The sequence below is a fragment of the Marmota flaviventris genome, chromosome 3, assembly GCF_047511675.1.
Source record: "Marmota flaviventris isolate mMarFla1 chromosome 3, mMarFla1.hap1, whole genome shotgun sequence".
Classification (NCBI taxonomy): domain Eukaryota; kingdom Metazoa; phylum Chordata; class Mammalia; order Rodentia; family Sciuridae; genus Marmota; species Marmota flaviventris.
The window spans coordinates 76,040,342-76,066,791 of NC_092500.1; the positions used below are offsets into that span (position 1 = coordinate 76,040,342).

The 26,450-nt window shown below is 30.2% G+C and overlaps 1 protein-coding gene across 1 annotated transcript in view; it reads left to right on the top strand.

Moving 5' to 3' along the window:
- Positions 1-26,450, top strand: part of Abcd2 (ATP binding cassette subfamily D member 2) — a 55,627-nt gene that overhangs the window by 11,712 nt on the left and 17,465 nt on the right. The window contains exons 4-8 of the mRNA XM_071609971.1: positions 807-975; positions 1,711-1,805; positions 5,029-5,174; positions 21,496-21,641; positions 25,636-25,720. Coding sequence (XP_071466072.1) covers positions 807-975; positions 1,711-1,805; positions 5,029-5,174; positions 21,496-21,641; positions 25,636-25,720 — 641 coding nt within the window. The remainder of the gene's footprint in view (positions 1-806; positions 976-1,710; positions 1,806-5,028; positions 5,175-21,495; positions 21,642-25,635; positions 25,721-26,450) is intronic.

Below are 26,450 nucleotides of genomic sequence, written 5' to 3' on the forward strand. Positions count from 1 at the left end.
ATTGGACAGTTGGCAGAATACAGGAGCAAAGCACCTTTCTGTTAAGCTTTATGGAATAAATTAGAGATTTATCTCATTTCATCTTAAAATCTTACCTAGAAAAAAATAATATATTTGATTTTTTTTCTTGGACATATAAATCATGTTTAACTTGAAAAGAAACTGGATTGTGGGATTTGTACTGAAAAGGATTGGAAGCCTTGCACTGAGATCACTTTCAAAACTGGTATCCTCTAGCACAGATATTTCTCTGTCTAAAAAGGAATTTTAACAATAAATTTTGACTCAGAAACATTCATTTTATAATAATGAAAAAGTACTTACCTTCTATTTAAAATTTTCTATTTTAAATAGAAAAAAGACAGCAAAGATAAAGGGTTGTCATTTCATTAACAAAATTTCTAATTTTCTGGAAATGAAATTCATCACAAAACCAGGGGCCAAATCTGAAATTTGGCTAAAAGATCCTTATAACTCAAAATATTCTGAAATCTTCACATTTTAGGTTGAACCTGATTTGAATTAAAATTTTTTTCTTTTATAATTCCAGTCAAACTTACAGTAAGATCTTACCATATTGCCCTAACCTACCTCATAGCTGTGCTTTCATAATGATATTGTTAAAATTCCTTTTTTGGTAAGCTTTTTACTGTCATTTGTTTTAGTTATCAGAGGTACTATCTATTTCTTAAATATCTTAGTATAGAATCCTTAATATTAAACCAAGAACCTTGTATGATTACATATTTATTTAAGAGTCCATCTTGAACATATTAACTCTGTTTTACCTGTCTCTATTGATTTAGATAACTGAATTAGCAGGATATACTACTCGAGTGTACAATATGTTTTGGGTCTTCGATGAAGTAAAAAGGGGCATTTATAAAAGAACTGCTGTCATTCAAGAGTCTGAAAACCATAGCAAGAATGGTGCTAACATAGAATTACCCCTAACTGACACTCGGGCAATCAAAGGTATTAAACTCATGTTTTGATAATTTCTCTATAGTTAAGTGTTATTTTATCAATAGAGCCAAAGTTTTTTTTTCAGAAGTTAGTTTTTAATAGTTAGAAGGAACTAACATTCATGTAACCAACATTATTTAAACAACTATCTCTAAAATTGGTGCTGCAACTTGAGGGATAGTGACTAACACTGCATAAAAGAAAACAATGTTGTGCTGCTTTTATTTAGAGAAAGATTTCCAGAATTATATTTGGAAACAGAACATATGGCATAACTGTTTACTTTAAAAATTTAACAAATAGAATTAGAAATAATGTCATATAATTTTTCATTGTCCCATGTTTTTAAACTTGATTGTCATGTATTAAAATATATTATTTCAATTCCTTTTTTTCTTTTTTCCATTATGTATTTTTTTCTTTAGAAAAGGTTAATTTAGGGAAACAAAGTAGGCATGAAAGCTATGGGTAGGTTATATCAGATTAAGATTGGCTATGCTTTCATGATGATATCAATATTAGATTATTATAAAATAGTTTCTCAGAATGATTTTCTAAAAGACATGTAAAATATATAAATTTAAATTTTGCTTCACATATAGAGATTTTTTGTATTTTTTTCTATAATTTATTACTGTGAACTATCTTTATGATTTTACCAGTTTCTCTGCATTGTACTTTAACTTATTTAATAAGCAGTAACATGTGATAGCTTTTATAATTAAAACTATTCTTTAATTATAGGAAAAGTTATTGATGTGGATCATGGAATTATTTGTGAAAATGTTCCCATAATTACTCCGGCTGGAGAAGTGGTGGCTTCCAGGCTAAACTTCAAAGTAAGATGATATTCAAGAATCTTCTGATTGTTGCCATCACACTAATACAAAACAACTCAGAATTCATGTACCTTATGTTAAATACTTGGAGGAGCATATGGAAAAGAGGGGAAATCAAGAAAGGTATGCACAGTGGCTCAGTTACAGAAGCAGTTACTTCCTCAGAAAGCAGGGAGAAAAGAGATATGACTTCTACTGCTTTATTATCAGGTTTAAAATCAAAATTACAGTGCACTGAAAGCCTATACAAGATAACTTTAGGAAACAATAGGAAACTTCCCCAGAAATAGTATCTGGGATTAAAATAAATTTTAATTTATTCTTTACAGAAATTACTTAAACATACAAGACTATACTGTAGCATATTTCCTAATAATTGGGGATAGATGTCATTAGCAAGTTTAATTCTAATACACATTCTGTAACTTTACATTCTACTTTAAAAAAATCACATTTACTATTAACAAAAAAATATGCAGAAGAGTCACAGCTTCAAATTTAATTTTTAATTCTATTGACAATAATTATGTAATATCCTATGTCTTAATTACCAAAACTGAGATATGAAAGTATGCAAAATATCTGAGATCCTCATTTAAAGCATCGTAAAATTCAAACATACATTTTGGAATTCAGTGACTGTAATGCAACCTGTTGAGTTTATTTCAAAGATATGATTGGACTTGATAATCAAATTAGAAACATCACAATACATGTGCTAATGATTTTAGAATGGACTTCAGGTTTATTTATCAAAGATATAATCGCAAATGAGGTTACTAGAGTTGAAAAGAAATGAGATGTACTGAACAGGGAAAAATCATAAGTTAATAATATAAAAGAAATTATATTTTTAACTATAATTTGGTCAGTCTTTATTTTCCACTTGTATACCTGTGGAGTGATTTTATTAACAGTTTCTTATATTGTATCTATTATTCATGTTATATACAGAATGATTGATGATCTATTAATAGTTTGGCAATTTATAATTTATGGCTTTTGTATAGTTTTTTTCCCTTTAGTTGGGTATTCTAATATCACTTTTTGTTGCTCTATTTATCAAATAAATAGAGTTCAAGCCTTGAATTCTTTCACTTACTAACTACATTATTATGGAACCATCACACACTGTGGAAAAATTCAGAGCTCAGTTGTTGTTGTTGTTTTGTATTAAACTACATCCTAAGACTTTTATTTTTTGTTTTGAGACAGAGTGTTGCTAAGCTGCTGAGGGCTTCCCTAAATTGCTGAGACTGGTCTTGAAAAACTATGATCCTCCTGCCTCAGCCTCCCAAGTTGCTGGGATTACAGGCATTTGCCCCACTGCACCCAGTCAGAGCTTAGTTTCTTTTATATAAAATGAACTAAAATTACTTCACCTAGAGGGAGAATCTTATAAATTTTGCATTCCTACAAAAAATTGAATTATTATAGTATGTATTTTGGGTAATTATTTATGAGTTGTAGAGTTATATTTGAATTCTCAAGTCCCTAAAATTATGATAGAAATTTCTTTTTCTTTTATATGGATTAAAAAGTAAATAGGTTTCTAAAGGAAACAATTTTCATCCTTTTATTGACTTTTAAAATTAAAATATCATTTGCAGAAGAAAATTCAGTAAGTGTGAAACTTTTTGCCTCACATTCGTTGTTAACTAAGCATCAGAGAATTTGCATTAGAAAATATTAATCTTAAAGTACAAAGTCTTCAGTTACTTCTCAAATGAAAAGCATTAATTTTCTGAGAATACCTAATAGAAAATAGCAAAAGGCCTTATTAAATATTTAGTGAATTATGCTTCTCACTTATATCAGATGTGCCTTTAAAAAATTATTCGGAAATTATGTATGCTTCCACAAAATTAAACTTCCTTAATCTCTCTAGAAAAAGAATGCAAAAAAATTATAAAATTATTTTTTCCAGGTTGTTCCCAGGATTTTCTTGGGATGCTAGCAATATAAGGCTTTTTCATTTTTGAATTTTCAGAGTCATGTGTTCTATATTATTGCTAGTTGAATATTTGTATTAATTGAATACAAAGCTACATATATAGACAGGCTATAGATTTCTGCTTCTCATACATTCATATTGTATTCTTTTTTTATTGCTGATTATAAAACATCATTTGTTCTTAGGAAAATTAAATCAGATTTTAAGTGGTATTCCTCCTATTCCTTGTTCTTTACAATATCTTTTAAATACTATGGTAAAACAACACCTACATCCTGTTGAATGAAATGGGAACTAATGAAATGTAACTGTATAAATTTGAATCATAAGTAACATAAGAAGTGAAGGAAAGCATCTAAGAAATAATAGATAAATAACTTTTGTTTTATTAATACACTGTATGGAATATTCATATATGTAAAGAGGATGAAAAAAATATATGTATATATGCAGTTGTCCTTCAGTATCCTCAAGGGATCGGTTTCTAGGACCCCTTGTGGATACCGAAATGTGCTGATGCTCAAGTTCTTTATACAAAATGGTGTACAGAAAAAATTACGCACATGTTCAATACAGATGCAATTTCTTTCCCTTAAATATTTTTAGTCCACAGTTAGTTCAATCCTTGGAAATGGAACTGTGAATATGGAGGGCCAAGTACATATGCTCTAATTCATCATAGACATAAGACTAAATTACAATTCTCTTGCTTCCTCTGTTTTTGTTTGGCAAACATATTTTCTACATCTGTGAATAAAGCAGAATTAGAGTCATCTTCTTACTCTGATTATGGGTTTTTGTGATTTCTGTAACATTTCAGACTTCTGAAGTACAAAATTAAGCAATGCAGCTGACTCTTCAGATAACTACTTTATAGCATACGGATGTTCAGCTGTACTTAAATTTTGCTTAATTTTTATCAAATATTAATATAAATAAGATGAAACTTAATCAACTTATTTAAATTTTATGATTTACCTTATTTCTAATATGATCATATTTCTCTGCATGCATGTATGTGATTACAAGACCTCAATTAAAATGTTGGAAAGCCAGTAGTCCTTCCAAGAAGATCCATTTTCTTTGTAATTAAATTATTATTTTATGATGCTTTTAGCTTTAGAGAACAGTCAACCCCAAACTTGCTGTTCTCATCCTCATATTTTTTCTTCAATTTCTTTCCCATACAAGGTAATTGTATAATTCAATATTTTTTAAAAATAAATCATTTTTAAATGCTGCAGTTTGTAATTTTATCTCTGACTTTAGGTACAAGAAGGAATGCATCTTTTGATAACTGGTCCCAATGGTTGTGGGAAAAGTTCTCTCTTCAGAATTTTAAGTGGGCTCTGGCCTGTGTATGAAGGAGTCCTTTATAAACCACCTCCTCAACATATGTTCTATATTCCACAAAGGTGAGTAATTTTTTCATATCACAAGAAACAATTTCCTTTTGTTCTTGAATTGTATTGGTTCTTCGGGCTCTTTAGTTTACATATCTTTAAGGATATTTTCATTGAAAAAAAGATATTAAGGAAACAGAATTCAGCAATTACAAAGTTTTGTTACTTCCTTAATTATCATAGTCTCTAGAATAATACTACTTCTTTTTATCTTCACATAAGACTGGATGTAATAAATACTCAAAAACTGCAGTTGTTAATCTCAAAGAATAGCAAACTATTCCAAAGAATAATTAGATTGCTTTAGACGTGAGATTATCTCTTCTCACAGAAAATATACTACTTGAATACTATATTATATACTACATATATATAATATATACTACTCTCCATCAAGCTGCATATACTCATATATTCTAAAATTATTTGTTTATGTTTCAGAACCTCTGAAAAATAGTCTGTATTATGATAGGTTATTAATTATTTTAACTGCCTTAATTATTTTCACAATGAGTAAAATACAAGCATACAAAAAGAACTGTTTATTCTAAAGTATTTATCCATTTTCCCTCTAACAATTTAGAAGTCTCCAAACACAAAGCTACACACTTGAGAATTTGGAATATTTATTGTTTATAAGAGAAAATGAGGTTTGAAAAAAATAAACTAACTCCTCATGCTCATCTAATCCAGTAATTTCCCCCTGTGATATCACTGTGGGTTAAGTAGACATCCCATGTTGAGTCTGTGGAACCTAATAGAACACACAGGCTGGAAAGATAGTACTAGAGCATTGAGTAAAGCTCTATTGTGTGTCTCTTTTGCCCCATCTTCTTTGTGGAAAGCATAGCTACTAATCTGCCCACCTAATTTTTGGACCACATAAAGCAGTTTGACAGATGAGGTTTTGCAGATTTATTTTTTCTTTAAAGTAAGACCTCTGGTGGTAGTAGGTAATAATAGGAAGACGTTTAGAGTAGGAAGATAAAGAAATAATGTTGAAAGTGAGCAGTGTATACTTGTATTTCAACTAAAAATAAATAACATCTTGTGAAACAAAAATCATTCTTTCTTTCCATGCTTTAAAGTCCTTTGGGAAGTCTTTTGATTCTGGAAGTTAAATTTTACTGCTGAAAGTCTGAGTTTCATACATTAATGTGTTAAGTAGACTTATTTTTTAAATTTAGGGTATAAGACAGGAAAACATACTGTTATATTATATAACTCTATTCTCTTAATGTAAATGCAAGTACATACATGAATTATATTTACAAATTGTAGATTTCACATATAATATGAAAGTTACAGTTCTTTGACATAACTTTGACCTGAATAAAGTATTTCCAAGCAGTGAATAAATTCATCTTTGACTGCAGAGCGAACCAACTATGTTATTTTGCAACAAACATAAATCACTAGGAAACTTTTTCTTAGTTGTGAAATTTATCATTGCCTAAGCAAAAAGGTCAACAACAACCTAGTTAAGGAAAAAAACAAGATGAAAAACAAACAGTCTATTTTTTAATGCTAAAATGTTTTTAAATTATTAAAGTCATTTAATCTTCATTATATACCTCCTAAAAGTATGAAAATGTAGTGTTTCAAATTATATAGGACCATTTTCCATGCAAAAAACACAAACTTTATTTAAATGTGTATTTAAACTAAGACTCTAAATGTAGTATTCATTTCATATTCCAAAAGCTACTGATTTTTTCAAGTAAATTTGAAAATTGTGTATGATTTCAGTATTTAAAAGAAAGTTGCTATCAACCTATTTTAAAATATTTGTCATTAAATAACTTTTAACTTCTTCAGCTATTTTTATTAATGAATTTTATAGTCTAAAATTTTTTGCATCAATCTATAGCAAAGGAATATATGTTAACAACTAAAGTTTGGCAGAAAAAAAATGAAAAGTCAATGTAGAAATGACTTGAATATGAACTTCACAAATTATAAAACAGACCTTTACAGTAATTACCCTGTATTCACTTTTTGTAATAGAAACACTTTTTCATAACTGATAGATCTATGCATTGATTAAATATAAAACTATATTACTTTCATTGGGGAGAATCGGATAAGTTCATGAAAGTAGATTTCTAATAATGTGTAATATACTAAAGAAAAAATGAACTACTAAGAAAAAATACTTCTAATTACATATTAGGCTACTTATTTTGTAACCAAATGTTCACAAAGAATGCTACTATGACTCAGTTTATAAGCTGGAAAATTTGAATTCCTAGGCAGTTATGAAATCACCTCAATATTTTCCCCGCTAATGTCTTTTAATATTTGGCAGGGCTAATAATGATAAGCATATAACTGAAAATTTGGCCGTTAGTTCAAGTACATGAATAAAGTGTCCTGCTATGTAAACTTGTTTCAAAATAGTTTCCCTTCATCCCATCTGCATTATTGATGAGCTATAACTACTGAAGAATTTGATGTTTTAGAAATATTTCATTTAAATTTAGATTAGCCACTCTAACTCTATGGAATGATGTGTGGTAAAATGGCTTTGTTCAGATGATACCTTTTAAACAACATTTTGGCTAGAGATGGAATTTTCTGAGTAATGCGTCTATACTGCTTAACCTGATGACTGAAACTTATTGCTTTCTATTGTCTTAGCTATCCTGACCAAGAGGAAATGTCTTTCACTTGGATACAGATTCTGAATTCTTCTCTCAATTCTTGGTTCACTTTCTCTGTCTTCTCAAGTCCCTAAGGATAGATTGTGCTCCTCTACCCTTGCTTTCACTAATGGTTCATTAGAAGCTCATCTCTGGTGTCTTCTGTCTATAGCTACTAAATCCCCCAAAGTCAGCCGTTTGTGTTTTATTTAGTTCACCTGATAACAAAATATTATAATATGGTAATGGTAACCAAAGTGAGAAAATGAAATGTTTTATGGGACTTAGTAGGGGACTCGATAGAGTGAGAAAGAGAAAGGAAAAGAAGGAGGGAAGGAGGAAAATCACAAGATAATTGGTGTTTATTGACCAAATGTGGCAAAATCTTGCCTTCCTTTTTACTATTTTTTTTTTTTATTAAATCCTCTAGAGGACTATGTATACACATCCACTGTCTCTCTCCTCAGCAACAGTCTCCAGTTGGGCACCCACCCACCATGGAATTCTATTCCCAATGCTCCTCCTCTCACTACACTTCCTTGGTAGAAATATCTTGAGACAGAAATTTTAAACATGATTTTATTACTACTCAAAATGACATGTCCAAATACAAAGTACAACAAGATCTGAAATACATTGAGTCTTTCCACAACCTGTATGAAAGGGTAACTGTTACAAATTTATCTCCATCCCTGACTTTGCAGCCTGAGAAGTAAAATGTTAGGAAAGATAAAGAAGAATTGTATTATAAATATTGGATTAAATTGACCAAACATTTTTGGGGGGTGGGGGGAGTGTTCTGGGCATTGAATCTAGGGCCTTATGCATGCTGAGCACATGCTCTAGCACTAAGCTACATCCACAGCAGTGATCAAACATTTTTTTTTTAAATGGGAAAAGAAGGTGGAGTGATGATGTCTGGGATTTTGTGTTTCATATCACAGGGAAATTATTATAAATTGTAATCACACACCCCAGAACTAGTTTTACTACAGCCCGCTGTAAGATACCATGGAAGACAGATGATGATTTGAGAGTTTCTTTTGCTGTGGTGCTCACAACTCAAGAGGCTACAAACAAAAACATGCAAGGGCTGTAGCTCAAGAAAGGCAAGGAATGCAATGGATATTGGAAACAAGGAAGAGCAAAACAGACGTGTGTCATTGACCTAGGTTTCAAAAGTTAGTTAGGATTCTAAAGGTAGTTATGAGTAGCTTCAGTTTGTCCAATGTGTCTGAGTAGGTCAAGAATGCCACAGAGTCAAGGAAGCATGAGAGTTTGGTTTCTGTTATTTGGATACTTTCAAGCAAAACTATTGTATCCAACCCTCCCCTTGACACATCGAGCAGAGGAAAGAAAATATTTGTCAGACTCATCTTCACAAATGATATGTCATCAGTATTTATTGGAAATAACAATAAAATAATGTCTGTCCTTGAGGTCCTTAAGTGTTGCTAAAATGCTCCTACTAGCTAAGGCTCTTTGATTTACATTTTAAGGTGCCCTAGTGCTTTTTTAGCGTTTACCTTTTCCCTAGTCTCCATCTAAAAAGCACCTTTATAAGTAAACCACACAGTCGTACATGCTAAATTTTATAGACTGTTAATGCTTCTTGAAAAGCATAATGAAACATGACAGTGGCTTTTTTCTACAATATTATTTTTTTCTTTTTTGTCAGGAGATATACTAAAATTATAAATAACATTTTATTTACCTGCTCAGTGTTTGCTTACTACTTCATTCACAGGGTCAAATACCTTGTTGCTTAATCTTCTAAATTAAATATAAATACTGTTTTAAAAGGAAAGTAGTTATGAATCACACTTTAAAATTAAATACAAAATAAAATATTATATTTTATTATAGAAGGGATTATAACATTATTAATTGAATTGTATAGCAAATTAAATATAGATAACTTTGTTTCTGACTTCTTATGCATAAATGATAATATTTATTGTATTCTGCACAAGTCCTGCTAAAGAAAGTGTTGTAAATATTTAAATTGAAGTTCAGAGACTTACAGTTACATATCTAAAGACTTGGAATTCGAACCCTATCCCTGAACTGCTTTGTTACTATGTGTCACTGCCTCTTATTTTCAGGTTAATAAAGTTATCATAATAAAACATCTTCCCATGATATAAAAATCCTCCCACTGTGTTTAACCTTAAATATGTTTTCAGATAATCATAATACTTAAAGCTTCTAGCACTGTTCTAACTTTCTGTGGAAGGGCAAAATATTCTTTTATTTATTTAGTTGTAGATGGACACAATACTTTTATTTTTATGTATTTGATTTTATGTGGTGCTAAGGGTAAAACTCAGTGCCTCACACATGCTAGGCAAGTGCACTGCCACTGAGCTACAGCCCCAGCCCCCCAAGGGCATCTTGAACAACGACTGAGCATCTCCAGTTTATTTTTGTTTTTAACTTATAATGAATTAAACAATTTCCGTGTGTTAGTCACTATCGTACACATATTTCATAAGTCTCTCGTTTTCTGTATGGCAAACTATAAGTCAGGTGTCGTATCTCTATTTAATATCTCTATTTAATAGAGGAGAAAACTTAGGTTGAAGTTATCCAACAGATACATGTTGGAGCTAGCATTTGAATTCAGATGTGTTTAACTTTCAAATCACTTTGTCTTGGTTACTTCTAACAATAGCAGTCTCTGAAAAGTGTTGCTCCTATAACTGACCTTGCAAATATCACCTGCTAAGGCTATTTGCTTGGTGTGTTTAATATAAAATTAAGCTATTGTTTGGAGGCAGAGGTTCTTACAGTTCTGGGGATAGAGACAATACAAACCAATTTTAATATAAAGCTTAGCATAGATACCAGGCTATTGTTCATATATGTTAATGTGAAGGAACCTATGTATTCTTATATAAAGTGAAACTCCTTTAAATTAAAAAATGAATGTTCAATTCACTTTCAAATTAGTTTGCGTTTTCTACTCTGTCTTAATCTTCTAAAACTCATTTCTTTATAACATTTTAATAATAAATGTTCCCTTAAGTTTAAATCAAAATTCTTGGAGAGATATGAAACAAGCATGTCTTAGTTTCACAGTACATTATGTATGACATAATCATTATTTACCCTTTAGAGCAACAAAAACAAGAATATTTCATGCCACGGAGTAAAGACCAAATTTTGTTTCAGGAAGTGCTGTAGAATGGGCAGAACATTTAACTGAATGCCAGAAACACCAACATTGGCATACCTGCACCACATGCTAATCAGCTTGCACCAAATGAGTTTTATTTAAGAATTCGAACTTCTTTTGGATTGTTTCTGTGTGAATAATAGCCTTCTAAATCCAGGATTTCTCTGGAAGTTTATGTTCTTTAAAAACAATGTTTAATTCACACTTATAAAACCAGGTGATGATTATTAAAGGACCAATAGCACATAAAATCAGGAAGGAGTTAAAAATGACCTAACTCGCCTCCTTTCTCAATGGAAGGACAGAAAGGATATTGTTAAAGTATAGTCAATGAAATCCTTGATTCTCTTCTTTTTGCTTTATATTAAAAATTAGGATATACTAAGGAAAGGGACTTAAGAAAGAATATGGAGGAAGGCTAGTTTGAATATCTTGATCAGGGTATTCCTCTGGGTCTTAAGCTTTTGAAACTTGATTCTTAATGAATCTCTAGATGCCAAAACCCAGATAGGGAGCAACTCTTAAGAACAAGGAGTGTGCAGCTATGAGGACAGGATAAAAGAACAGAATGTGGCTCAGTGGTAAAGCACTTGCTTACCACTTGTGAGGCACTGGGTTCAATCCTCAGCACCACATAAAAGTAATAAACAAATAAAGACACTGCATCCGTGTACAACTAAAATATATTTAAAAATAAAATAAAGTGATAAGTATTAAAATACTGGTAGCACATGGAATCATGAAGGAAGTTAAAGGACCTAACTTGCTTCCTTTATTGATGGAAGGACTGAAAGGATATTGTACACTGTATAGCTTGAGTGTAAATGTACTATAACTGTGTGGCAAATTTCTGATGAATGAATGATCATCTCCCAGATTTGTTTTCTACTTTCCAATGAGTCTGGCATCTTAGACTAATTATAAACACTGTGATTATTTTGTTGTTTGCACAAGATAGGATGCATAATGCTCTTTATGATGGGTGTGGCTATCACTTAAAATGTCCTTTTATAAGAAAATGATTTAAGCCATGAAGAAGGCTCAGCAGCACTGCTGTAGGTAATTGACTTCTATTTCTTGCTTTCTATAAATTAGACTAAAAGCAAGTAAATTTTGTATAAATATAGTTGGACAATTGTCTGACAGAATTGTAATTGTATACTTTGGTACCACCTATGTAGTAATTAGTCCTGTTCAGTTTTTATGTCTCTTTTAGCATAAAGTCATCTATAAATGTAAACATGATTTTCTATAGTTTTCTATTCCTTGGAAAAAATCTTAAGGATACTTTTTCATATTTAACTCTTCTATGAGATAATTTATAAAAAATTATGATGGAAAAAATCTTTTTTATGTAAAAGCTTTCTTGTTTTGCAAGTCAGTTATTAGGTTAAACCATATAGAGTTGCAATTCTTGTAGGTAATATATGAGGGATTTTACATGGTAAACTAGTATAATAATAAATACAGAGCTAACCTTAAAGAAGTGTGCATTCTTAAAAATTTGGCTATACCTTGATACCTTTATGAATATATTTTTATTATCTAAAAAAATGCTCTCTTAAGAAGCTATGCAATTCCTTACCCTAAACATATAATTTCAGTAATAGCAAATATCTCTTTTCAATAGCAAATATTTATTATTATCAATAGCAAATATTTCTTACTTTTGCTAAATATTTAAGAATAGTTGGACTTCAGTATTCAGTACTAAAATCTTGTTCTTGCCATGCATGAAAAAATCTGAGGACATTATTGGTCCCAACATGTACATTATATGAATTATTAATAGCTAGGTTTAATGAATTTTAGATTGCTAACTTCTTATTGCTATAGCAACACAGCAGCACCTAGTGGTAAATTATTTTTTAAAATTTAACACATCGTATGCCTTAAGTAAAGTTAGAATTCTTGTGAAATTTTTATCAATATTGTTCCAAACTAAATTTTACAATATTATAAATTTTTTTCTCTGTCATATAGATCTTTCATGTTACATTTTTTCTCTTAGGGTTTTAATTGTTCTCAACTTGGAAGTATTTAGTATTTTTAGATCATCAATCCAAGCAAATAGCTCTAATACATTTTAATGCCCTCCCTTGTTTCTACCTTTGTCTTGAGTAAAGAAAAGTATAAATGCTAATAAATGTTAATATATTTACAAAAAACCCATAAAATATTAGATATTTAAATGTGAACACAAAAAAGTGAGAATGTAATGCAAATTATAAATAAAAATGCCCTGAGACATTTGTAATATATAAAAAGCTATGATCATGGGTAATTGATTTTATCTCAAATGGTTTTACTATTATAGTTAATCATTTTGAATATAAGTGTATATAAAAGAATTATAGACTCCAAAGATAAACAATTATTTTCAATTTTTAAATAACAACCATTATTTAAGTTATATTGTGATACTGGTAGACTTATTCCAATATCTTCCTACATGTATAGAGGTGATTATGAGATTTACTTAAATTAAAACTAATTTATGTTTCTTTCATGAATGCTACTAGTTATGAGCAATATGTTATGATTATTTCTTTTGTTGCTTGACTAGGTATGCTACATGATCCACTTTCTGATGGGCAGAAAAAAAAAACAGCTAGTAACATTCTGACATGGTAATTGATCTACCTGAAATCTTTAGAAGATAATCTGAATAGGTCTATGTATCTAGAAAGGAAAGTTTAGTGAAAGCTATTTAGGTCCTTATCTATTATGTATAACTTTGGTAGAACAAGAGAAACTTGAGCTTGCTCAAAATGTTAATTTCTATGTCTTTGAACTTGAAAGAGAATCAAATGCATGCTAATCATATAACTATTGAAATAGGGTCTTCCATTTCCTTGTGCTTTCAGTTGATTCAATATCATCCTAAAACTTCTTGACAACATTCTAGATAATTCAGTTGTGGCTGTAACTTTATAATAAAATTTAAAAATCATTATATTATTAAAGTCAAAAGGTTCTTAGTTGCTCTGTACCTCACTAAATATATGTAGAATGTATTGTTTTTACCATTTTACATTGTTATAAAACAATGATTTAGAGAAAAATGAAAATCTAATAAAGTAGTATATGGTAAGTCCTTAAGTATAATTTTATAGTATCATCAACATCTGCATTCATATCAATTTTCAAAATTAGCAATTTTCATATTCATATCATTTTATTTAATGGGTCAAATAGCAATCATGTGGGCACACTTGCAGTTCTTTTTTTAGCATCATAAAATGTTTATGATTTGGCATTTTATTGAAATAACATCCTGATCAATAAAAAACAGTAGCTGAAAATTGTGTTTTCTTTTTTGTTTGCTTTTTCATTTTTTAATTTCGGGAGTAGGTAATTAAGACATTATTATTAGACTTTTGAAAACTCAATAAGAATTTAAGCATTACAAAATATAATTAAATCATTCTGCTTTGTCTTGAAGTTAAGAGACCTCATGAGAAAAATTTCCATTACTGTTCATCAAAGAAAACTAATTTCAAAAGGCCTAAAGAAATCATAAGTAATATTAAATTGGTCCTTTAAAGAAGTCACAATGACTTGCTCCTCCAAATTCCTATTACAAAGAAAGCACTTGGCAACCTAGTCCATTTTGATACCTTTGAGGCCTCATAAAGTGCTCCAGTGAAATAAATGTTGCTGCAGTTACTAAAAGGAATGCTTCTAGTAAACTTGATGTACTCTCTTGAGTATTTAACAAAACATAGTCTTTAAAATCTACATAGCTAGGTATTTATTATTAATCCTATTGAGTATAGTAAAATTTTACTACGTGATATAAACCATTAGTCTCCTAGTCTCCTATCTGATGGAATAGAAATTATTTTGCTTTCTTACAAGATCTTGTTTTTATTTCTTTCTTTCTTTTGTTTTTTGTTTGTTTGTTTGTTTTTGTTTGTTTGTTTGCTATGCTGGAGAACAAACCCAGGGCCTTACCTTGCACATGCTAAGCCAGTGCTCAACTGTTAAGCTATACACTAAGCCCACTCCTAAGCCACTCCTTAAAAAGATGTTTCATTTTCACCCAAGCAGAATAAAGCAGAAATGAACTGTTTCTATTATAGTTAGTTATTTTTTTTTCCTTGTACCTGTACTGTACTACATGATTTAATCACATTGCTTCATTAAGCGTGGTTAGCAAAAGAAAACACTGCTTCATAAGTCCTTATAACAAACAGAATGAAAGAAGTTGCTTTACAAAAGAGGTCCTTTTTGCTCAGAATTTGTGTCACTGTACCAGTAAGTGGTGAGATTAGAATTCTATCCCAGAACCTTCTCTATAAAGCCCATTATCACAACCGTGATTCTATTCCATCTTCACTAAAATGTAGATGTAAAATATGATTTGATCACATACTAATTAATCAAGTTTTATGAGAGAGGCCTGTAGAAGCACTTTTGGAGTGGGTGCTCACTAGGTTTTGATTATTGTAGTCTTGTGTATTGTATCATGACTGCTATTTGGACTAATGTCTGGGGTGTATGCTAAAGTGGAAGAATAGCTTTATGGTTTATGTTAAATTGAAGAAGGCAACCAAAGTACTCTTTCCTAAGGTTTCTATATGTTTCTTCTCCTGAGTAGCCTTAGAGTACCTACTAAAAACTGATCACTGGCCCTGGTGATTAATTTATATTTTATGCTATTATTATCATATATTAAGCCAATGTCACATTTATGAATACTTAAGCTTCTAAATATTTTTAAAAGTATGGTTAGACTAGAGAGGGAAAGATAAAAAATAGGGTAAGAAGGGAAGTCATACAGAGATATGATAGAAGAAATGTACCTAGAAATGGTTTAGCCACTTGGAAAAAATAATCTGCCAATTCCTCAAAAAGTTTATGTTTCATCAATTCAATTCATTGGTATATACCAAATATTTGTAACACCAAAAAGTGTAAATAATGAAATATTTATCAATGGTTGAATGGATTAATCAAATGTGACACATCCATACAATAGAATATTATGTAGCCTTTAAAAAGAATGGGGTACTATTAACACCATAGATGAACCTGATAATACTATACTGATAGGAAGAATGAAGTTACAAGAGAACATATACTGTATGATTTTATATATTTAAAATATCCATAATTGGCAAATCCATGAAGATAGAAAATACATCTTCTGTTTCCAGGGACTGAAAGGTGGTGGGAATGAACAGTGTATTTGGGTATTGAATTTGGGGAGAGGACAATGTTCTTGAATTAGTGATGAAAACCACTTGAGCTTATGAATATATTAAAAACACTGAATTATACACTTTCAAAGTATGAATTTTTGATGCATTAATTTTGTCAGTTAAAACAAAAATATGTAATCAGAATTTCTTTGTATTTATAAAGATCTTATTTGTATGTACTTATATAGTATAGTTTAAATTATAAAAATTTTGAATTATAAATAATAAATATATTATAAAATAACCATGTACTATCTATCACCAACTAAATGGTTCTCATACTATGAAAAAAATAGGTAGACATTTGATATACAAAGTGTATTTTATATTCTAAAACCTTTCTTTCCAGACATGGACACATATATACAATATATGCTTTATTCTGTTTTTTTTTTTTTAAAGTAAGTTGCAAAACAAATAATCAAACAGAAAAGTAAATCGTAATGTTCATAAACCACCCCTAAATACTTTAGGGTATATTTTCAATGGTCAAAGATATTCTCGAACATAACTTTGTTACAATGATCAAATTTAGGAAATTCAACACTTATATAATATTAACATCTAAAATATAGTCCATATTCAAAGTTTCATTGTACGGTTTTTTATAGTAACATGCTTTTCTGAACCCAGTATCATTTAGTTGCCATGTGGCTTTAGTTTTTTAATCTCAAAGATTTCCTTAGTATTTCTATTTTTTTCTCATGATATGGATATTTTTAGAGAGTACAGAACTGTTGTTATTTTTAAGACAATTTGGATTCATCTGATAATTTCCACATATGATTCAGGTTATGCATTTTTTTTTTCAGGAATACCACCTGTTTTAGTTTCCAAGAGCAACTATAACAAATTACCAAAAACTTGGTGATTTGAAACAAGAGAAATTTATTTTCTTACATATTTGGAGGCCACAAGTCAAAGTATCGACAATTTCCACACTTTCTGAGGCCTCCAGGGGAATATTATTTCCTCCCTCTCAGCTCCTTGCGGTGCTAACTCTTCTTGGTTTATAGCAGCATAACTGGAATATCTGCCTCCTCCTTCATAAGGCCTCTTTTTTTCTTTCCTGTGTTTCTCCACTGTTTATGTGGGCATTTATTGAACTTAGGGTTCATCTAATTAATCTAGAATGATTCTATATCAAGATTCTTCACTTAATTACATCTGCTAAGACCAAATTATCCCTATTTATAGATGGTGTGATCCTATACTTGAAAGATCCTAAAAGTTCTACCACAGAATTTCAAGAGCTGGTAAACTCAGCAAAGTAGCAGGATACAAAAATCAATGTATAAAAAACATACACTAGCTTTTCTATACAGCAATAATTAACCACTAAGAAAGAAATCAGGAAGACAATTTCATGAACAACAGCTTTAAAAATATAACTTAGGAATCAATCTAGCCAAAGAGGTGAAAGATCTCTACAAGAAAAATTATAGAACACTTAAAAAAGTCAAATAAGACATCAGATATAGAAAAACTTCCCATGTTCATGGATAAACAGATGAATGGAACATGGATAAGCAGACTATTGTTAAAATGCCACCCTCCCCAAAGCAACACACAGATTCAATGTGATCCCCATCAAAACATCTATGATAGGGGCCAGGTTTGTAGCATAGTGGTAGAGGGCTTGCCTAGAGCACTTGCCTAGCATGCATGAGGCACTGGGTTTGATCCCCAACACCACCTAAAAATAGAAACAAACAAAATAAAGGAATTGTGTCCATCTCCAATATATACATAGTGGTCTTCACAGAACTAGAAAAAAATCAATCTAAAATTCATATGGAAGAACAAAAGACCCATAAGAACCAAAGCAATTCTGAGCAAAAAGAGCAATGCTGGAAGAAGCATCACAATACCCAACTTCAAATTACACTAGAGAACCATAATAACAAAAACAGCCTAGTTCTAACAGAAAAAGAGACATAAACCAATAGAATAGAATAGAAGACACAGGGACAAACCCACACAGCTAGTCATTGTTTCTTGACAATGGTACCAAAAACTTATGTTGAAGAAAAGATAGCCTCTTCAACAAATGGCGCTGGGAAAACTGGATATTCATCTGTAGAAGAATAAAACCAAGTCCTTGTTTCTCACCCTGCACAAAAGTCAATTCAAAACAGATCAAATATCTAATGCAAGACCAGAAATGTTACAACTATTAGAATAAAACATAAGGGAAGCACTTCAACATGTTGTCATAGGCAATGACTAGCGGAATAAGACTTCTGTAGCTCAAGAAACAAAAACAAGAATCAATAAATGGGGTAGCACCACATGAAAAAAAAAACTTCTGCAAAGGAAACAACAATGAAAAGACAGTCAACAGAATGGGAGAAAAATCAGTCTTCTGACAGAAGACTAAAATCCAGAATATATTAAAAAACTCAAAAAACTTAACATCAGAAAGCAAATAATACATCCAACAAATGTGAAAGCAAACTGAACAGAAACTTCTCAAAAGAAGAAATACTAATGGCAAACAACTATATGAAAAAATGTTCAACACCTTTATCCATCAGGGAAATGCAAATCAAAACTTCAATGAGATTCTATCTCACTCTGGTCAGAATGGCAATCATCAAAAATACAAACAATAATAAATTCTGGCAAGGATGCCGAGAAAAAGGAACTCTTATATACTGTCAAGAGCTTTGTAATGTTTTGAACAACCAATAAAAAATAAAATAAAATAAAATAAAAGATATACTGTTGGTAGAGATATAAATTAATACAGCTATTATGGAAATCAGTATGAACTAAAAATTGAACTACCATGTGATCCAAGTATACCACTCCTTGGTAGTCATCCAAAAGAATTAAAGTCAGCATACTTTAGAGATACATGCATGCCCATGTTTATTGCAGCACAATTCACAATAGTCAAGTTATGGAATCAGATGAATCCACAAATGGGTGGAAAAAAATCCACAATGGAGTTTTGGTCAGCCTTAAGGAACAATGAAAGTATATAATTTGCAGGAAAATAGCTGGAACTTTAGAGCATCATGCTAAGTAAAATAAACCAAACACAGAAAGATAAAAAAAAATCATGTTTTCTCTCATATTTGGAAGCTATAGGGGGAAAAAGGGAATGTCATGAAAGCAGAAGAGAAATCCCTCACTAAGGTAGAGGAAGGTAAACAGGGGAAGGATGGAGGAGAGGGCTAAGGGAAAGTATTGGGGAGTAATATTGACCAAACTATACTATATGCATGTGCAAAATATGCCACAATGAAACCCATTATTCTGTATTAATTAATATGCACCAATAAAAATATTTAATTAATTGCTATAAAACTAACAACTGCTATTCACTACCAGAGGATTTTCATTATTTGAAATATTCTGACTATATTTAATATATTTTAGATTTATTACTTTCATTTTATAATCTATATATCAACGCATGTGAAATAAAATGAAATTTCTTACAGGAAAAAAGAAAAGCTGTTTGTAAATTAGGTTACTGATTACAGACAGTGGGGTTAGGAGTAAGACATATGTTTCTGGGTCCACAATGAAATTCAATACATTACCTAAATAATGTTGCATCCTTCTCAAAGGATGTTCAGATATGGATGGAGCTAGGAAATTATTGTTGTTTTTTAATATCATAAATTCATACCAATACTCTAATTCTAACATTAATCTCTTCTTACCTTGTACATTCCATATTTCTGTCTTCCTTCTTCCATAGTGAGAATTCCAGCTCCTAACAATATCAAAGTATTTTATTTGATCAATCCTACAATATACATGAAACAGTTTCAGAATTGCTGTACCTATATTGTTACCAAAAATAGGTTTGCCAAATGAGGTTCAACATTTCTTTTTCTTTTTTCTTTTGCCTTTGATATTATGGAGCTAAATTCAAAAGTTGTTTAATTTATCTCTACTCCTACATTCTCCTCTTTGGGTTATATCATCCATTTGATACATTGTTCAGTTAATTTGTTTCTGTTTGTATTCTATTTTAGGATTTCTTCCTTCATTGCTGTTGGTTTAATTTTATTATCAAATAATAAAATTTTAACATGATTCTACAAAACTATATTAAAAGGATACTTAGAGAGGCCATTTCCTTCCTTGTCCATCTTCCTTGATCAGTTCACCTCCTTAAGTAACCGATTTCTGGTTTATTCTTCCTGTATATCCTTTTTGGAGTTATAACAAGAAATGTGTATATTTTGTTTTGCTTTTTAATTCTTTTTGACATAGAATGTAATATACTATATTTCAGTGGTTCTCTACCGGAGATGATTTTGTCCATGAAGGGACTTTTGGCAGTATCAGGAGATATATATATATATATATATATATATATATATATATATATATATATATTTTTTTTTTTTAATTACCACTGAAGGGGGTGCTACTGACATCTAGTGGGTAGAAAACAGGTATACTGCTACAATATATAGGACAACCTTTGACAATAAAGAATTTTCTGGTTCAGTATATTGACACTGCTATTTAGAAATCCTGCTTTATGTCCATTTTTGCATTTTCCTTTTAAATATTAGCATAGAAATAACTTTATTATCTTTATAAAGATCTTCCTCATCCTTTTTTATAACTGTGTGGTAGATATACTATAGTTTATTCAAACAATCTATGGGTATTTGTTTTTAAAATAATATTGTAATGGATAATTTTATGCATTTTTTACTTCTAGTATTTCTAGAAATATATCCTCAGAATAAATATCCAGAAATGGGTCAGAGGGCAAATAATATGTCAGTTTGCCAGATCTCCTCCAAAGGGATTCTACCATTTTGCATTTTCACCATAGTATCAGAGCATCTATTTCCTCATAGAGTCATAGCAGAGTGACTTATCAAGCTGTTGAATTTTTGCCAGTGTGATCAGCAAAAAATGCAGCAACATTTTAATTTGCATTTCTCTAAGAATGACATTTTTTTCATTTTGTTTACATTGCTAAGTCAAACAAAACCCCAACTTTTATAATGTTTAGAACAAATAATTGTAGGTGAAGTACAGAAGAAATCTTTGTCAAATACAATTGAGTAAAGAACATATATCTCTGCTGAAAATGTCAAATGATTTCTTGTCAAAGTTTTTCTTGTGTTTATGTCTCAATAAGTTTTTACATACACACAACAGGGCATTATTTTGCAGTGCCTGAGAGACAAGTGCTTATCTTCAGGTAACAAATATAATATAGAGTTTAAAGTCAACTCTGTTGTTTTTAGATCAACATTATGGCACCCTGAGTACACTAAAGTGATTTTACACTAGGATCCTGTGTGCTTGGTGTTTTACAGGCCGTATATGTCCCTTGGAAGTCTTCGAGATCAAGTCATTTATCCTGATTCAGTGGATGATATGCATGCTAAAGGTTATACAGATCAAGATTTGGAATGTATTCTACATAACGTCCATCTCTATCACATAGTTCAAAGAGAAGGAGGTAGAATCTATCAATTTTTAATGCTTCTACTTCATTTAAAAATAAACTTGGCTATGTAATTAATTTATGGCTTATCTAAATGCATGCTATTATTGGAACATAATAAATACATAGTTTATTGCTTTTCCATTACTGACACTCCCTCTTCTGCTTGAGTTATGTTTAACATAGCATGCTAAGCTTTTATCAGATTTTAGTGTCACTACAGCTAGTATTTTAAAAAGTTTTTGTCTTTTATATTTAAATGTATAAGTGTTCCTGAGGTTGTTGCCATTCTTCATTTATGTAAAGTCTATGATAGAAATATTGGTCTGCCAACCTCTCAGCTTACATTAAATTTAATTACTAAAATAAACCAGAATTCCAGGTTTAATTTTGCAATGATTTTATGATATGTTTCACACCCCATCTACATTTTTAGAATAAACGGTATAGTATGTGATTGAGAATATGGACTTTGAACTCAAGAGAGTTTGACAATCAAATCCTGATAGTTAGCACTACTTTCTGTATCTTCAACTGTAAAAATGGATAAATATTTTTTTGGTAAAGTTTTAGTGAAGATTAAATAAAAATAATTAAACATATATATAAAGCATGTAGCATAACAAAAATTAATAGGAAATGGTGATATAGCAGTTTTAATGTTGATGCTCATGATATTTTATCTTTGTGTGATGGTATTTTAGCAATTTCACATGTTATTTCATTTGATCCTAATAATAAGCAAATTAATCAGGCAAGACAGACTCTTTTTTTTTTTTTAGATTTTTTTTTAGTTGTAGTTGGCCACAATACCTTTATTTTGTTTATTTTTATGTGGTGTTAAGGATCAAAACTAGGGCCTTGAATGTGCTAGGCAAGTGCTCTACTCCTGAGCCACAACCCCAGCCTACTTATTTTTATGGGGTTGCATTTTTTACTACAAAGGGAAATCAGATTTTCTTTTTGTTTCATGAGGTCAACTCCTTCTTGATGATAAAATATTGTGGCAGAGTAAATGCTACATATTTGTCTTGGGCAAGTTATTTTGAGTGGGTTTGAAATCCAATGAGCCAGACAGAAGCTTAAAATAGGGAATATTATATTCTTTTAAAAATTGTGACTACATCCTAAAATTATTTTTAAGGCTATTGTAAGCCTACATTCCAACAGTTGCATAATTTAGGCATGTAATAATTTTTGTGTCTTTTCTCTATTAAAGAAAAACAGAAGAAAGTTCCAACCTTAATATACAATAGTAATTGTTATGATTTATTAAGTATTTATTATGCGGTATATACCATTTAAGCAAATATATATACATAAATATATATAATTTATCATTTTATTTAATATTCATAAAGAATTCGATGATGTAGGCTTTATATTCTCATTTTATAGATTAATCTTTTTAATAACTTACTTAGGATCTCCCTGTAAATATGGAGCAAGAATTCAAACACAGACTTGAAATTGTGTTCACTGCTAGGGTATGCTTCTAGGCTATGCTACCTACTAGCTTTTTAGATACTTATAAGAACAATTATATCCTTACATGTAAGAATTTTTCAAGAAAAATTGTTTTCCTTTCTTAATCCTTAAACATGATACATTTGAATAAAGCAGAAAAATAACTTTCAAGTATATCACTTACTTTGGAAGAAGCCTATGGAAGTTCTATTTAGACTAGCTAATCCTTTGCTTAGTAAAGGATGGAACTAAGAACTCCATGCCATTCTATCAAACAAGTTACAAAGTAGGAAAGAATAGAAGTAGTAACAAAAGGATATGAACTGAAGAAATTTGTGCATCTCTAGGAAACAGGAAAATAATTTTCTTCTTAGTTGGTTTAGTCTCAATAAACTCACATCAGAGGCCTTAGGACCCAGAGTTCTGACTTATGTGTTATGTGATGATGCAGTATTACCTGTAAAACCTTTTGGCTTAGCAGAACAAAAGATATAATTTATTAAAATATGTAAAAGTTAATGTTTCCTTTTACCCAAATACGTTTCTGTTGTGCCTTGTTCTTGGTAGTCAGGGGGAATACTATTTTAAGCCCAAAATATTTATTCACTGTGTAGCAATCTAAATTGATTTGTTCAAACCATCACTTACATTTCATAAGTAATATAAAATTCAGCATGGGGAAAGCACTGAAAATCACATGAAACATATTATATTATATATTATTATTTCAATAAGTTCCAGAAGAAAGAGCTATTACTCAGATGGCATTTTGAGAATTTTTTCCTAATATAAAATTAAAAGGATGTATTTTTAAATATATACAACTTCTGGAAGTTTACCCAAGGAAATGAATAGTGGTCCTCTGAAGTAAAATTTAGTGTCGGTGGAAAATTAGGAAGTCTTTTCATGCCAGACACTTTTACATTGATTATTTTTAATGTATTACTGTCATTATATTTCTTTTTTTAATTTTTAGAATAGGTAATCTTTCACATTATTCAAAATTAAAAAGTATTAAAAATGCATTCTGAAAAATTCTTCCTGTTTCTGTTCCCTTCCATCTAGTTAATAGGTAACCACTGGTTTGGTTTCTTATTTACCATTTTAGGCTTTTTTAAAAGTGCAGTGGACTTTGCAATGATAAACTTTAAAAGAAAAAGACATTAATAAGCATAAAGATGCATTTTATGTTTAACAATTAACATATTTTCTATCAAAGATTCTGAATTTTTTTGTGTTAAAAGAAAAACACATATTCTCCTTCTGATCAGCAAAGAATCAAATACTCATTCTAATAATTTGGTTTTTTAGATACCTACATAAAAAAATGAATATTCTGTTTTCTTTCCCTTTAACCAAGTTCATTTAGAAATTTTAATCATGATGAAAATTCAGCTAAGGGAGAAAGATGAGGGCAAAGAATGTGGAATTTTTCCAAGTGGGAGAATCAAAGCCTGGACACTTAAGATTTGGAAATGTTACTCCAAGTGTTTGTCGAGTTTTGACAATCATTTTTCTTCTTTGAAAATTAGGCTCTATAGGAATGGAACTGTGGTTTTGTTTTTAAAATAATCTTTTCTCCCCTGTCTTACAAAAGTAAGACAGTCTAATCATAAAATGTTTAAATATTCTAAAAATGCTTAATGTAGACAATAAAGAGCTCATAATTTCACTCCCAGATATAGTTCTTATGTATGGTATATATGTGTATTTATGTTTATTTACAGAAATGCAATCATAATACATACAATTCTGCAATTTTGTTTTTTCAAAATTTTCACTTTAAATATATAGAGCTGATTTTTTTAAACATAGAAACCTTACTTTTGAATAAATATCAAATGGAAAGTCAGTAGTTAAAATGTCTTCAAAGGAAGAACAGGTAAACTAAGAAAACATCAAATACACTTAGATATAAATCCTAGTTCTGATTAACTAACTATAAGCTATTATCCCATGAATTCTGTACTTGTAAAAGGCAAGTAATAATATCTGTCTTTAAGCTGTAGAATTAAGAATGAGAAAAACTCATAAGGTAGCAGGCAAATAGGAGTCATTTAAACCTCTCCTACTCTTTGTAGGCTTTGTAATTGACCTATGCAAATTTGTTGGTCTTTTTTTCTGTCTTCCTCTAAAATAAGCATAAACCCATCAATACTTTGCAGATATGGAGAAACAAACAAAAAAATTTAAAGTTTCAGTGTTTAGAATTCTTACAAAATGATTTGTCAATATAAGAAATTATTACCATTAAAAATATCAAATCTGAAACAAAATGCTTGTACATGAGGCTCTGTGTCCAAACATGTTCTATAAAATACCAAGTTCTTCATGTTTACAATTAGAACATGCCAGTAATCACTTTTCGGGCCAGTAATCATTATTTCTATTAGAAAAAATAACAATTAAGGAATTTTAAGTATATATATATATATATATATATTACATTAAACATATTTATATGTAAATATTTATATACATCATATTTATATATTATATGTGTAAATATATATTTACATATGTATATTTTTACTTTTTTTAGGATGGGATGCTGTTATGGACTGGAAAGATGTCTTGTCAGGAGGGGAAAAGCAAAGAATGGGTATGGCTCGTATGTTTTATCATAAGTAAGTATGCTCTATTCAGGTAGCTAATATTCTATTGCAATAACCAAAGAAAAGGGGGTAACAGGATTAAGTATATGCATCTTTCATTTAAAAATATCTTGCTGTAAAAACTAATGCATAGAATTTACAGTTTTAAAGTTTCTTACCTTATTTTTCTTACAGCTAAGTCTCCTAGTATTTTGGCTTTTTTCTACCTCTATGTCAAGAAACCTATATGAAATAATGCACAGAGGGTCAAATTAAATTTTTGTATATACTAAAGTTTAAAAAAGGATTGTTACTAATTTCAAGTGTGGAGATTTCCTAACCACTAACCAGTACATATGTGTTCAGTAATACTTCTAAATTGAATTACTAAATTCAAACTAAATTAACTTTTTAACCACTGGGCAGCCTCTCAAACCAATGATCTGCTCCCTCTGAAAAACCAGAAGTTATTTCCAATGAAAAAAGGAATCAGCCCACATATGTCTTGGTAGACTCAGAAAAATCAAGATAGAGAAAATCATTTCTTTTGATAAACCTTTGCTTTTTTCATCCAGGTTCATAGTTTTTTGAGATACCAAGCAAAAGACACAGGAAGGAAATAGTGTTCTGATTCATTTTGCTTTTTTGTCCTGTTCTTTGAAGAAGATCTCAATATCTATCTCTATCTCCTCCCAACACACACACATATCTATCTCCCTATGCCCCTCATATCTTAGGTCTCTAGCAATGAGAACCTGAGTTG